Source organism: Lissotriton vulgaris, chromosome 1_1, assembly GCF_964263255.1.
Source record: "Lissotriton vulgaris chromosome 1_1, aLisVul1.2, whole genome shotgun sequence".
NCBI classification, from domain to species: domain Eukaryota; kingdom Metazoa; phylum Chordata; class Amphibia; order Caudata; family Salamandridae; genus Lissotriton; species Lissotriton vulgaris.
The window spans coordinates 5,768,635-5,782,088 of NC_141685.1; the positions used below are offsets into that span (position 1 = coordinate 5,768,635).

The 13,454-nt window shown below is 42.2% G+C and overlaps 1 protein-coding gene across 1 annotated transcript in view; it reads left to right on the top strand.

The window, feature by feature from the left end:
• Window positions 1-13,454, top strand: part of LOC147736937 (uncharacterized) — a 228,136-nt gene that overhangs the window by 100,531 nt on the left and 114,151 nt on the right. The window contains 2 exon segments of the mRNA XM_086918896.1: window positions 1,616-2,522; window positions 7,609-7,612. Of these exon segments, the coding sequence (XP_086775022.1) occupies window positions 1,616-2,522; window positions 7,609-7,612 (911 nt within the window).

A 13,454-nucleotide genomic window follows, 5' to 3' on the forward strand; every position in this document is an offset into this window, starting at 1 on the left:
CGCCGTGTTCACGTCACATAAGTGGCACAAACAGTGCAAAATCTTGTTTCCTAATTTTCTTTCCCACAAGCAACGTAAAAGTAATGTGAAGCATTGCATAGCACTGCTTCGTGTTACTTTGCGCCATGGGGGCCTGCCAAGGGGGGTGCATGGGCGTTCCCGTGCAACCACCCAAGGTTTCTCACGCTAAACCCAATTTACCAAATACAGTAGATTCGGTTTAGTGTGAGAAAACTGCGCCCTTTTAAACTCGGCACAAGCAAGGAGAAATGCTTTCATTTCTCCTTCCTTTTCTGACTTTGCATGCGTGCTGCACTGTGCAACACGCATACAAAGTGGGAAAAGCCTTCTCTCATGTCTAGGCATAGTATTTTGTACAGGAAGGGTCTCCTTCCTGTACAAAACCTATGCTGGACTCACACACACACAGCCTAGTGCTCTGGTGCTAAGGTTTGTGCATGACGCAGGGCCACTGTGATCAGTGCCGGCGCAAGGGAAAGAGAAGGTGAGAGCCATATCTTTGAAAATAGGGTGCTCTCCTGGGCCTTCTCTGTCGCGCATCACAACCTCCGGGAGGAGAGAGGGAGGGCTGCGCTGCATTGTGTGGAGATTTGGTAAATCTCCCCTGAAATGTCTTTTACAAAAAGTTAAACATTGTGAATTCTCATCCAATTATGTTTCAATTTAGTAATTTTAAATATCTTTACATCCAACAGAAAACAAGCCTTGAATGTATGAAATGACCATCAATAATGAAGCGAAGGCTGTAAATCTTCAATAATAGCAGAAATATTGACCTACAGTATTCAGGAAAACATCAGCGCAGTCGGCGACAGAGGAACCTGCACATAAACTGACAGATCCTGGATGAAGCATCAAGGGCAGTTCAGTGATTGTAAGAGTCTGAGCTGTGCACCTCCACGCCACAAGATGAAGAAATGACTTTAGGAAAATTAAGGCAACAACAATAGCAAACCGCCTCCTGTATAAACAAGTGTCCAACACCAGCTTTGATCATGGGATCGGTATGATGTGATTACCACAGTATTCTGTTTTGTCAAATAATGACAAGTCATCACTCCGTGCTCTAGGTGTATTGTAAACTCTTTCTGGCCAAACCGCAGTAACCAGAGAAGAGCACAACAGAACGGAGCCAGACGATTGACGGGTAAAGGAAAGAGGAGTTCTTGTATCTACAATACAACAGACTGTCCCAATCTGCAGCGGCCAAAAGGAAGATACATCTTTACCTGCAAGCGTACATAGCCATAATCCAATCTAAAGGCACAATCGCCTACGAAGACACCTTCTACGTATTAGGAGTGTGGCAAATATCTGGTGGCTATTGCATTTGATTGTTAAAACAGAACAAACATGCAAAATACTGCATACATATAAAGTGTGTGAGAAAAACACAAGTGCTTTATCAGCCATGTTGGCCCATCAGGAAATACAGTTATGGGATGTAGACAAATATATACCCGACCCACAGACACTAAACAAGACAGAAAAATCACACACATGCAGCAAGAGCTTTAGTTTGTCATCACTACTCAAGCTTCATCAGCACACGTCCACAAGGGAAAAGCCATTCAAGTGCAGTGAATGTGTCAAGAGCTTTAGTCAGTTATCAAATCTACAAAGACATCAGCGAATACACACGGGGGAAAAACCATTCAAGTGCAATGAATGTGTAAAGTGCTTTAGTGAGTTATCATACCTTCGAAGACATCAGCGAACACACACAGGGGAAAAGCCATTCAAGTGCAGTGAATGTGAAAAGAGCTTTATTCAGTTATCAAACCTTCAAAGACATCAGCGAACACACACAGGGGAAAAGCCATTCAAGTGCAGTGAATGTGAAAAGAGCTTTATTCAGTTATCAAGCCTTCAAAGTCATCAGCGAACACACACGGGGGAAAAGCCATTCAAGTGCAGTGAATGTGTAAAGTGCTTTAGTGAGTTATCATACCTTCAAAGACATCAGCGAACACACACAGGGGAAAAGCCATTCAAGTGCAGTGAATGTGTAAAAAGCTTTAGTGAGTTATCAAGCCTTCAAACTCATCAGCGAACACACACAGGGGAAAAACCATTCAAGTGCAATGAATATGTAAAAAGCTTTAGTCAGTTATCAAGCCTTCAAACGCATCAGCGAATACACACAGGGGAAAAACCCTATCATTGTAGTGAATGTGACATTAGTTTTCGCGACTGTTCAACATTAAGGGATCATCAGCGAACTCACACAGGAGAAAAACCATTCAAGTGCTGTGAATGTGCAACGTGCTTTAGTCAGTTATCAAGCCTTCAATCACATCAGCGAATACACACAGGGGAAAAACCTTTCAAGTGCAGTGAATGTGCAAAGTGCTTTAGTCACTTATCAAGCCTTCAAATGCATCAGCGAATACACACAGGGGAAAAGCCATTTAAATGCAGTGAATGTGTGAAGAGCTTTAGTCGATTATCAGACCTACAAAGTCATCAGCGAACACACACGGGGGAAAAACCCTATCAATGTAGTGAATGTGACAGTAGTTTTCGCGGCTCTTCAGCATTAAGGTATCATCTGCGTACTCACACAGGAGAAAAGCCACTCAAGTGCAATGAATGTGGAAAGAGCTTTAGTCGACGAATAGAGCTACAAAGTCATCAGCGAACACACAAGGGGAAAAAATAGAAGGGCACTGAAAGTGTGAAGGGCTTTTGTCACTTTTCGATCCCACACTGCCCTCAGTGAATACACTGCTTCAATTAACTCACATGGAAATAATCCTAGAGATGTAGAGATTCCGGAAAGAACTTAAGAACATCAAAAATAATATTGACCCATCTGAGGACATAGAAAAGAGCAGAACAGTGCAGTTATTGTGAGAGGAATGAAGTAGGGAATTACGGAAAAAGATAAAATTCAAATAATGTGGGACAATGAAATACCAGATGATAGAAGACCCAACTAGCAGGAAAGAAGAAAAACAGATACCAGTGTTTGCAGAATTATAAAAGTGTTTGATTCCAGTGATTGCTCACTTCCGTACACACAGCAAAGTGACATGATGCACTAGGATACACAGTGGGAGCTGAGCACAATGTGGATTAAAAGAAAAGAAACATTCTTGATTTTTATTTGATGAAGAAGAGATACAAAGAAAAACATTCAATCGCACCTTACCACACTACCTGTAAAAGCAACACTGAACAATACTGGGACTAACAGCGGTATTTTCAGCTAACTTGTCGGATTAGTGATAAAACCTATAAACCCAGCACACACAGAGTGGACATGTTGTCAAGGCTCTGGAGATGGAAGCTTCATTGGTAAAATGCATGTATTACTATTAACAAATGCCACTGCAGTGTATGTAATGAACTAAAGCGAAGCACAGGTGTTCAAGAGATAACCTATTTTTAGATATAAAAGAGCACATACCTAGTTTTTAACACCATCGTTGCAATGCAGATTTCCCCCGTGTGCTGAAAATTATTGATTCCCATTGTTCATGACGAGCTCAGCTCGTCATGAGTGTACGAGAGGTGTACCTCATGACAAACTGAGCTCGTCATGAGCATCGAAGGGGTTAAGTAACGTTTGCTGCATCTTTTACACACTGTTATCGGTTGATGGATCAGTTTGCGCCTCGCATCTTATAACTAAGTGCGACCAGTGGCTCCTCTCCGACTTGGCTCTCCCTATTCATTTTGTGACTTGCCAAACTCTACTTTGTACCAGAATTGAGCCATTGTAAGCAGTAGACTCTGTTTGAAGAATGTGGTGAAATAGTGAAATCCCACATCAAAAGTATATATGTGCCAGGACAATCAGTTGCACTCACAGCCACTCGTCTTCCACACTGATTGTCCCTTGGTCTCAAATGTTCAGAAGGATTCGTTGTATGATTGCTAGAAGTGGCAGTGACATTAATGAAGCTAACGCTAACAGGAGTGTGTGGGAGCTAGAGCGGGAGAGAGATAAAGAGAGCGAGAGAGACAAAGCAAGCGGGTGAAAAAGAGAGAAATGGAAGGAGGGGGAACGTCTCGTTATTTGTACTCACCTAATAATAGAAGAAGCAGCCGAATACATGTCAATTTGTGACATCACCAGACAAACTGGCTGAACACCTGTGAATTTATATGTTTATTTTTAATACCTATAGACCCATGTCATGCCAATAAACGGGGCACAAGGAAGGAAAATAGTGAAGGAGCCCAATTTCCACGTGAAAGGTTGATGGCCTGTTTTAAAAACAAAAACAAGAAACATAAAATAATGTAAAAATAAGTTTTTGGTTTCAGTTTTTATACATCATGAGTTTTTCTCACTATTAGTTTGTAACTAAACTTGGAAATGACTGAAAGTGTAAATATTTTTAAACAGATATGTGGAACTTGAAAACGACATTTTTAGCAAATAAATAAAATATGCTTTTAATTTGCGCTTGTTTCCTGACAATATTCTTTATCCAGCCCCTAAGCCCCAAAGTGTTTCACATTTACAGCGTATTAAGCAATAGAAGGGATCATTTTGTCAAGTTCTCGGTTCCTCTCTTGTGCCACTCACACAAACAAACACTCAGAGGCCTGTGTCTGCAGTGCTAGGGCACAAAGTAACAATTATCAGTCGCAAGCTAAGGAGCTAGCTGGAACTTAGTCAGTTTTTTTTAAAGATATTAGTGGGGGAACCTATCAAACTGTGGCTACCCCCGACTTGTGCCGTGCTGGTAAAGTAATAGTGAATTTGAGTAATTTATGATGAAATGAGAGAAAGAGAAGAAGAGAGTGAGTTGCCGGATATATTAAAGAAAATGAAAAAAAGAGACAAGACTTTACCCTGTTCTGTGTACAAGCACTTTACGTAAACAAGTTGTGCTGTGCGTTGTGAACAGGCTGTCACCCCCTTTGTATGTAAATGAGTTTCTGTGACCAGACACCCCAGGCTCCCATCTCTTCTAGCACGAATGATAATGTGAGCACTGTAAGGTATCAAGATAGTGCTTCTAATGGATATTGGAAGCATCCCCTGCGCTCCGCTCGAAGGTAATTCAAATCAATTTAAAAGAAAGTTCATACAAGATTTTGTTTTCAAAAAATTCCTATTTTGTGTTCATAAGTTCAAATTATAGACTATTATCCATTCGTTTATAAAGTTCATTGAGTAAGGTCAAAATCAAAACAACACGTTTCAAGTCCGATGCATTTCGGGCTGATTTGACCTTCATCTGGGACAATAGCTAGAAGCAAGACAGAAAATACTATTCAAATCGCTGTACCTCATACAATCTATTTATCAATGCAAATACATTTCACGTCATGTGTAAAATAAAATAAAAGTGTTCTCAAAAAACGTTGTGCTCTCCCTTAATGTGCATGCATGCAGAACTTAGTGAGAATCGTAATAACTCACGTGTTGTTTGTATCTATTCTACCTGCTCAAACGTTGGTTACAATGCTGGAGAGTAAACATAAATATTGTTCAGTATCCAATTTATACCTAACTTCTCACGCAAAAAAACGAAACCATGGCAGGTTATAAACTTACTTATTGTACGCGAAGCGTCTCTTGTGTTTTCAAACATGTTGTCAATTTCGCGTCTGGCGCGAAACGGCCTGAAATCGACAGCTACTCGCGTCGAATATAAGATATCTATGAGGTCCCTGCTTTATGTATGGAGCAACGTTATTGGTTGAAGTTCCGATCATGTGATCAGGAATCAACCAATCAACTTTAAGTGTTACGGTGCATATGGCTTGCAAAAACAAAGTATATTATTTGTGTCAATAAAGTTGCAGTATTGCAAAAGTAATATCAAAACACATGTAACATTTAAATCAAATAAAGGAACAAGGTAAATAAACAACATATATGGCAAAACGCAATGTGCAGATCGGCCACCAGTTAATTCCAACAGGAGAATGAGATTATATCAGTTCTTGTGGATGGGTCATTTTACAAATCACATGCAAATTCAATGCGGTCATTGAGACCGTTCGGTTTGCTGGAATTAAGTAAGTAAATCCAATGGTTCTCTCTTGTAATAGAAAGCGGTTATTGTCTCTGCCTTCTATTTTCTCAATGGTTTCCAATACCACCTGTTGTGGTTAGCTTCAGCAAAATGAGTCACTATTGACGATTTGACGTTCCTGGTTCTTATGTTTGACTTGTGTTCATTAAGTCTGATTTTTATTTTACGCTCGGTCTTTCCGACATATACCTTGCCACATGGGCATTTGAGCATATAGATCAGGTTGGAAGTATTGCAGGTTGCATTAACTTTCAATTTGATCTCATGTCCCTTCATTGGGTGAACAATTTGATTGCCTCTTATAATGTTATTGCAGTTACCGCATTGTAGACAGGGACAAGTTCCACGATATTGTTTGGGATCCTCGGTAGTATTTTTCAGCATTTCTCCAAAATTTTTGTTTTTGGTAAAAGCAAAAATGGGAGGATTATCGAAGGCCTGTTTGAAGTCTGGTTCTGCCTTTAGAATATTCCAGTGACTCCTAATTATTTTCTTGAAGCTAAAACTCGCGGTGGAGTATTTAGACACCACTGTCATTCTGTCTTTTTGAGGTTTGTGTCTAATGGTAAGTAAATCTGTTCTTCGCAGATTCTGTACTTTGTTCTCTGCTTCTTTAATAAGAGACTCTGGGTAACCTCTAGCACAAAATCTTTCTCCCATTTCACTGATGGTTACTTTTGCTTTGGCTGCATTTGATGTGATTCGTTTCACCCGCATCATTTGAGATAGAGGTAAGTGTCTTTTCAAAGGTTCTTGATGGAAAATTAAATAGTGAAGGGTGTTGTTCCTGTCGGTGTTTTTCCGATAAATTTCAGTTTCGATTTTGCCTTCTAGTAAGTTTACTCGTACATTTAGGAAAGTAATAGACTTTGTAGAAATTTCCCAAGTATATTGGATCCTCTCTTCCTTCTAATTTAGTTCTGTTAATGCCTGTTCTAGTGAATCTTGAGATTGTCTGTCCAAAGTGGATCTGTCAGAATGTGTTGTGTTTCATATGATTTCATGAAGAGATTCGCATATACCGGTGCTGCGCTATTGCCCATGCTAGTTCCAATGAGTTGCTTGTACCAGGTATTCTCATATTTGAAGTAGCTATGGTATAAAGTGAAAATGGTCAGTTCCATGAGAAAGGTTTGTAATTGGGGATCATAGTCAGTTGTGAGTATGGCTTCTTCCATGGCTTCGATGCCCAATCCATGCAGAATCGAAGTATATAGTGATTTGACGTCAGCTGTTCAAAGTATCAATTGTTCTTGATTATTGAGTTCCAGAGCATTTAACTTTGATAAAAAGTCGGTGGTGTCACGAATATATGTTACCATGCTTTGTACCGTGGGTTGCATTAGTCGGTCAATAAACTGGCCAATCGGTTCGTGTAAGCTGTTTCTTGTTGAAACGATTGGGCGTAGAGGAGGATCAAGCAAGTCCTTGTGTACTTTTGGCATCATGTAAAATTATGGACTCTTTGGATGTGTAGACGTCAGGAATTTGCATGTTCTGTCATTGATTGTGCCCTCGTCTTTAGCTTTATTGACAAGATCTGTAAGTTTCGCAAGATATTCATTGGTAGGATTGTACTGTAGAGGTGCGTAAGTGTTGTTGTCGCTAATGTGTTCTTGAATTTTTTGTTTGTACATGGTGGCTTTCATGATGACTAAACCGCCACCCTTGTCAGCTTTGGTGCATACAATATCCTTGTTGGAAGTCTTTTTAGGATACCAAGATCCTTGTTAGTGACATTGTTGCAGCATTTCTTTTGGCAGTTAATTTTTGAAAGATCTTGTCTGACCAGTGTTTCAAAAAGATCGAGTGTCTTATGGCTCATAGGAGCTATGAAGGTACTTTTGGGTCTTAGGCTTCTGAGTTGATCTGGTTCTTGTGTCGTGGGTTTTGTTGCAATGTTGTCAAAGAAGTGACGCAGTCTTAGTTTTCGCATTAGTTTAAAAAAACTAATCTCCAATTCTAAACCGTTGGTTCGAGTAGTTGGAACAAAAGATGTTCCTTTTTGGAGTAATTTAAGCTCTTCTTCTTTTAGCCTATAATCTGAGATATTGATAACTAATTGTTTTTGTTCGTTTGTTTTTTTCTTCTCCTTTTCCTTGCTGGTCACACTTCTCGTGTGTGGTCCTTCTTTTTCCCCTCCTGAGTCTTCGGTTTCTGGTGGGCCTCGTTCTAAAAAAGGTACTTCCGAAACATTTGAGGTATTAGAAGTTGATGGTGTTCCTTCTCTGTGTTGTTCGCCTTGAAGGTTGATGGGTCCCTTCTTGGTGGGTTGCGTTCTATTAGAAGGTGGTTTATTCGACATGTCACTTCCTGAGGAAGAAGTGTCTGTGTAGGGGGTGTAAGGGCGATTTCTGCGTCTTTGGGCGTACTCATCTGCCCATGTGTACACCTCCCCTAATTTATAGTCGGAAGCAAGAGCTGAAACATTCGCTTTTCAAGAAGGCGAAGCCTCTAGAATCTATTCACTTATTGGAGAACAGATCGACCTCACTTCCTCCAACTGATCATAGAAGAGCTTTCCAGCATCTTGAACAAATTGAATAAGGAGATAGAAGAAACCACAGAAGAACTTTCATCAATGTTAACAGGAGATGAACTCGACACCCTACTTGAGGATGTTAAAGAACAGATCGAAAAACACAAGCACGGCATAAACGAAAGAAAAATTCGCACATTTAGGCGTGATACGCTCGACTATAAATGAGAGGAGGTGTATTTTATGCACAAATTTGGGCACAGTTAAACGACCTCCAAACTGGCACCATACTCTGGGGGTGGGGACTTTAATACCTGCCTAGACCCCACATTGGACAGATCAACTGGAACTGACAGATATGGTAAATATTCGGCCAAAGTGCTCAGGGAAAGGATGGCAGACTGGAACATGGTGGACATATGAGGCAAAGGCATCTGGACAGGAGGGAAGGCACACGCTTTCCCTCAACACACCTTACGTGGTCCAGACTTGACTATTGGCTGGTCTTGCGTGATGTAGGCACGTGGACCATTGATGTAGAGCACTTGCCTAGAACACTGTCTGATCATGCCTCAGTTCGAATTCACCTAGAAATCCGAACGCATACCCAAAGACAGTTCACATGGAGACTAAGACAGACGGCACTGCAAGATCAGGTGTTTCGAGAGGAGCTACGTCAGGCAATACTAAACTTCTTTGAGTGCAATTCCGGATCGGTCAGAGTATGAGGACCCTCTGGGAGGCTTTCAAAGTCACCATAGGGGACACTGCATAAGCAAATATGCAGGCATACTAAAGGATATACAGGGACAGCTGGAAAGAATAGAGGCTGACATTAAAAGGTTGGAGCTTGAATTTGCTGAAATCCAAAATGACATGTTGCTGGCCGACATTAGAAGTCAAATAGACAAATATAACGAATTTGCAGATGATGAGGTGAAATACATGTCACGCAAATACATAGACAGAAACTATGGAGAAGGGGGTAGACCTGGCAGAGCACTGTCATATAAACTCAGACCCAATCACAACACGCCATATATTATGCAGATCCAAGACACACAGCGCAACACAGTATATGACAGCCCAACTATATTAGAAAGCTTGACTAAATCCAGTTATACACTGCCCGGGCAAAGACCTCCACATCAGACATAAGAGACTATCTAGACGACATAGCATTGGCATGGTTGTCGGACACCCACCGAAAGTACCTCTGTCTCCCTGTCTCAAAAGATGAGATAATAGACGCCATCAACTCCCTCCCCAATAACAAAGCCCCAGGGCCGGACGGGCTCCCGGTGAGTTCTATAAAGAGTTCTGTGATATACTGGTCCCACACTTTGCAGAAATGCTTGAAGAAGCTTACGAGGAAGGTACACTGCCGACCACACTTAGCGAGGCACTACTGATAGCACTCCCGAAACCAGGAAAGGACCCAACCGTATGTGACTCATATAGGCCCTTATCCCTGATAAACATAGACGCTAAGATCCTAGCAAAAATAATCGCGAACAGACTACAACCACTACTTTGCAATCTGATACTACTGGACCACGCAGGGTTCATGCCGACACGGTCTACCACTCACAATATACGAACCATTTTCTCATTGTTTCACCAGATAGATCAGGATGTGCCAGCGGCCGCTGCTCTTTTATATGCCACCAAGGCGTTTGACTCTGTCTGTCACCCTTCAAATAGATGGGATTCCCGAACCCTTTTTAAAAAGGATCTCCTTACTTTATGCAGCACCCGAGGCACGAGTCAGGATAAATGGCTACACATCCAACCCCATCGAGGTTACACGATGCACTAGGCAGGGGTGCCCACTGTCACCAATGCTTTTTGATATAATACTAGAACTGTTGGCCTGTAAAATACGTCAGAAACATTCCAACACAGCCCTACAATTTGGCCTTCACCCAATCGGCATTGCATTGTATGCTGACGACATGGTCCTCTACACCACATATCTGGCTAGGAATCTAAACCCGCTCATTAGAGAATATGTTAGATATGAACAATATGCCGGCCTCCGTATAAATTGGGATAAATCTGTCGTGATACCACTCACCACAGTCACATCGGAACCTGAACTGGACTTTCCACTGAAGTGGCAGACGGACCCAGTTAAATATTTAGGGGTTTGGATCCACTGAGATCCAGAGCTAGTTATCAGGGAGAATTATGGTAAGGCAATGGCGAGGCTAGAAGACCGAGTAGATAGATGGATAAAAAATGCCCTTCTCAATGGCGGACAGAATAGCCCTTCAGAAAATGATAGTATTACCCAGATTCTTGTACCTGTTCTGGAATATACCGATATGGCTAAACAAGGCCTTTTTTGACAAACTACGCTCTCTCCTGCAGAGGCTGACATGGGCTGGTGTGGTAATTTAGCAATGATTAGGTTAAGCATTAGCAGAAGACATCTTGTATTTAGAGACTATCTTGTCTGTTTACGGAATCCATTTTGTATTTCTGTCGGCCATTTTGTTTGCCATGTGCTCTGTCCTACCTTCCTGTTAACTGCTCTTGAAAGCTGTCTCCAACTTGTAACTGTCAAGATATGTCCACCAGAATTAGCTAACTGTCAGCCCCTCCCACTTGTTGCTAGCGCACTCTCTGTATGACCTTGTATGTATTTGAAACAAGCATTCTGTACCCTGAACCGCCTTCATTTGAGCCCCTGTGTGGGTATAAAAGGACCAAGCTCCTTCCAGTCGGTGTGCTACCTCATATTCTACCGAAGGGTGTTGTGTGAATGTAGTTCCACCTCATGAGGTTTAATAAACTCTGTCTTTTCTATTCCAGTTTCTGTGCAAACTTCCTTCTATTGGTCTAAGGACTCTGAGCAGAGAAGGGCGAATCCCTTGCACTGGTTGGCCTGGCTGAGGCTTGCTACTACACTGGCAGACTGGCTAGAACGAGCTGGAAAGTACTTACACAACTATACCACATGAGGGGCTTTGGGGCACCAGATCTCCAACTATACTTGATTTGCACGCAAGCACACCATGCCCACTACTGGACACAACCACACGCATACATACCTCACATCGCAGTGGAAAAAGATAGTATTTCTCCTTGACACTGCTGGCACTCCTTGCTGACCCAGTACGATACACGCCAAGTGATAAGATCCATACAATCAAATGCACCTCGAGGGCATGGCATACGCTAGCACACAGGGCACATAAATTACCAGTATACGCAAGAGTGCTGCCGCGGAGAGACACCCTAAACTAACAGTAACTCAAGAAAAGAACACACAAATGTTGCTTACAGACATGGGACTAATCACTATGGGTCAAATATTCCCCCATAACACACTCATTAACTGGTCAGACCCCTCCCTATGCACTCACCAAACCCCCCTGAAGAACTTTGCGTATCTGAGACTATGCACGGCGGTCAGGTCTTTATACCCAACCTTCCTGGCCGAACCAGAGCAGTTAAACACATTACAGTTGTTGCTGACGGCTTCTACTTAGAAAAACCTGGTAACACGACTATGCAACGCTGCACAGAATTAACAGGATGAGAAACCTCCAGCAGCACTAGACAGATGGGAAAGAACACTAGGAAAACCAATAACTGAGCAAGACTGGCAATACAGCTGCACACAGCTCACTCTTCTCACGTCGAATTGCAATTTACGCATTATACATTTCAAGTTCATTCACCAAATACATTACACACCGGCTAAGCTACACAAGCTGGGCCTTAGAGAGTCAGATACCTGCCAGAGATGCAACACACCGAATGCAGACTTCTCATATATATCATGGGCATGCCCACAATTGCAGACATACTGGGGAGAAGTCACGGCCACACTAACAGATATGCTGTCGGAACAGATAGCTAACACCCCCTTGGTGCGCATTTTAGGGGTCAAAAAGCTCAAACGCCCTAGACATAGGAAATTCCTAGCAGTGGCCCCGCTGCTTGCAAAAAGACGCATAGCAATAAGATTGAGTAGCAGAAGACCACCCAGGCTCAAAGTTTGGGTCAAGGGCATGACCTACTGCAAAGAAACGCTAGAAACCTACGCAGAAGGCACCAGCAAAGCCTCGAGGCCCAGGGAGTTTTGGGAACCACTAGTCCAATACCTACAGGCGTTGACTGAGACAGAGCTGTAAGCTGACTAATGGCATTACAACATTATTGTATCACCGGATTAAATACCCGATACAGGGACTAAATATAAGATAAGGTATAGAACAGCAACACAAGCTGGGGTCGGCAGTGACAGAGCTGTGAGCTGACTAATGGCATTACAGTATTATTGCATCACCGGATTAAATACCCCATACAGGGACTAGATATAAGATAAGGTATAGAACCGCAACAACACAAGCTGGGGTCGGCAGAGACCGAGCTATGAGCTGACTAATGGCATTACAGTATTATTGCATCACCGGATTAAATACCCCATACAGGGGCTAGATATAAGATAAGGTATAGAACAGCAACAACACAAGCTGGGGTCGGCAGAGACCGAGCTATGAGCTGACTAATGGCATTACAGTATTATTGCATCACAGGATTAAATACCCCATACAGGGACTAGATATAAGATAAGGTATAGAACAGCAACAACACAAGCTGGGGTCGGCAGAGACCGAGCTACGAGCTGACTAATGGCATTACAGTATTATTGCATCACCGGATTAAATACCCCATACAGGGACTAGATATAAGATAAGGTATAGAACAGCAACAACACAAGCTGGGGTCGGCAGAGACCGAGCTACGAGCTGACTAATGGCATTGCAGTATTATTGCATCACCGGATTAAATACCCCATACAGGGGCTAGATATAAGATAAGGTATAGAACAGCAACACAAGCTGGGGTCGGCAGAGACCGAGCTACGAGCTGACTAATGGCATTACAGTATTATTGCATCACCGGATTAAATACCCCGTACAGGGACTAGATATAAG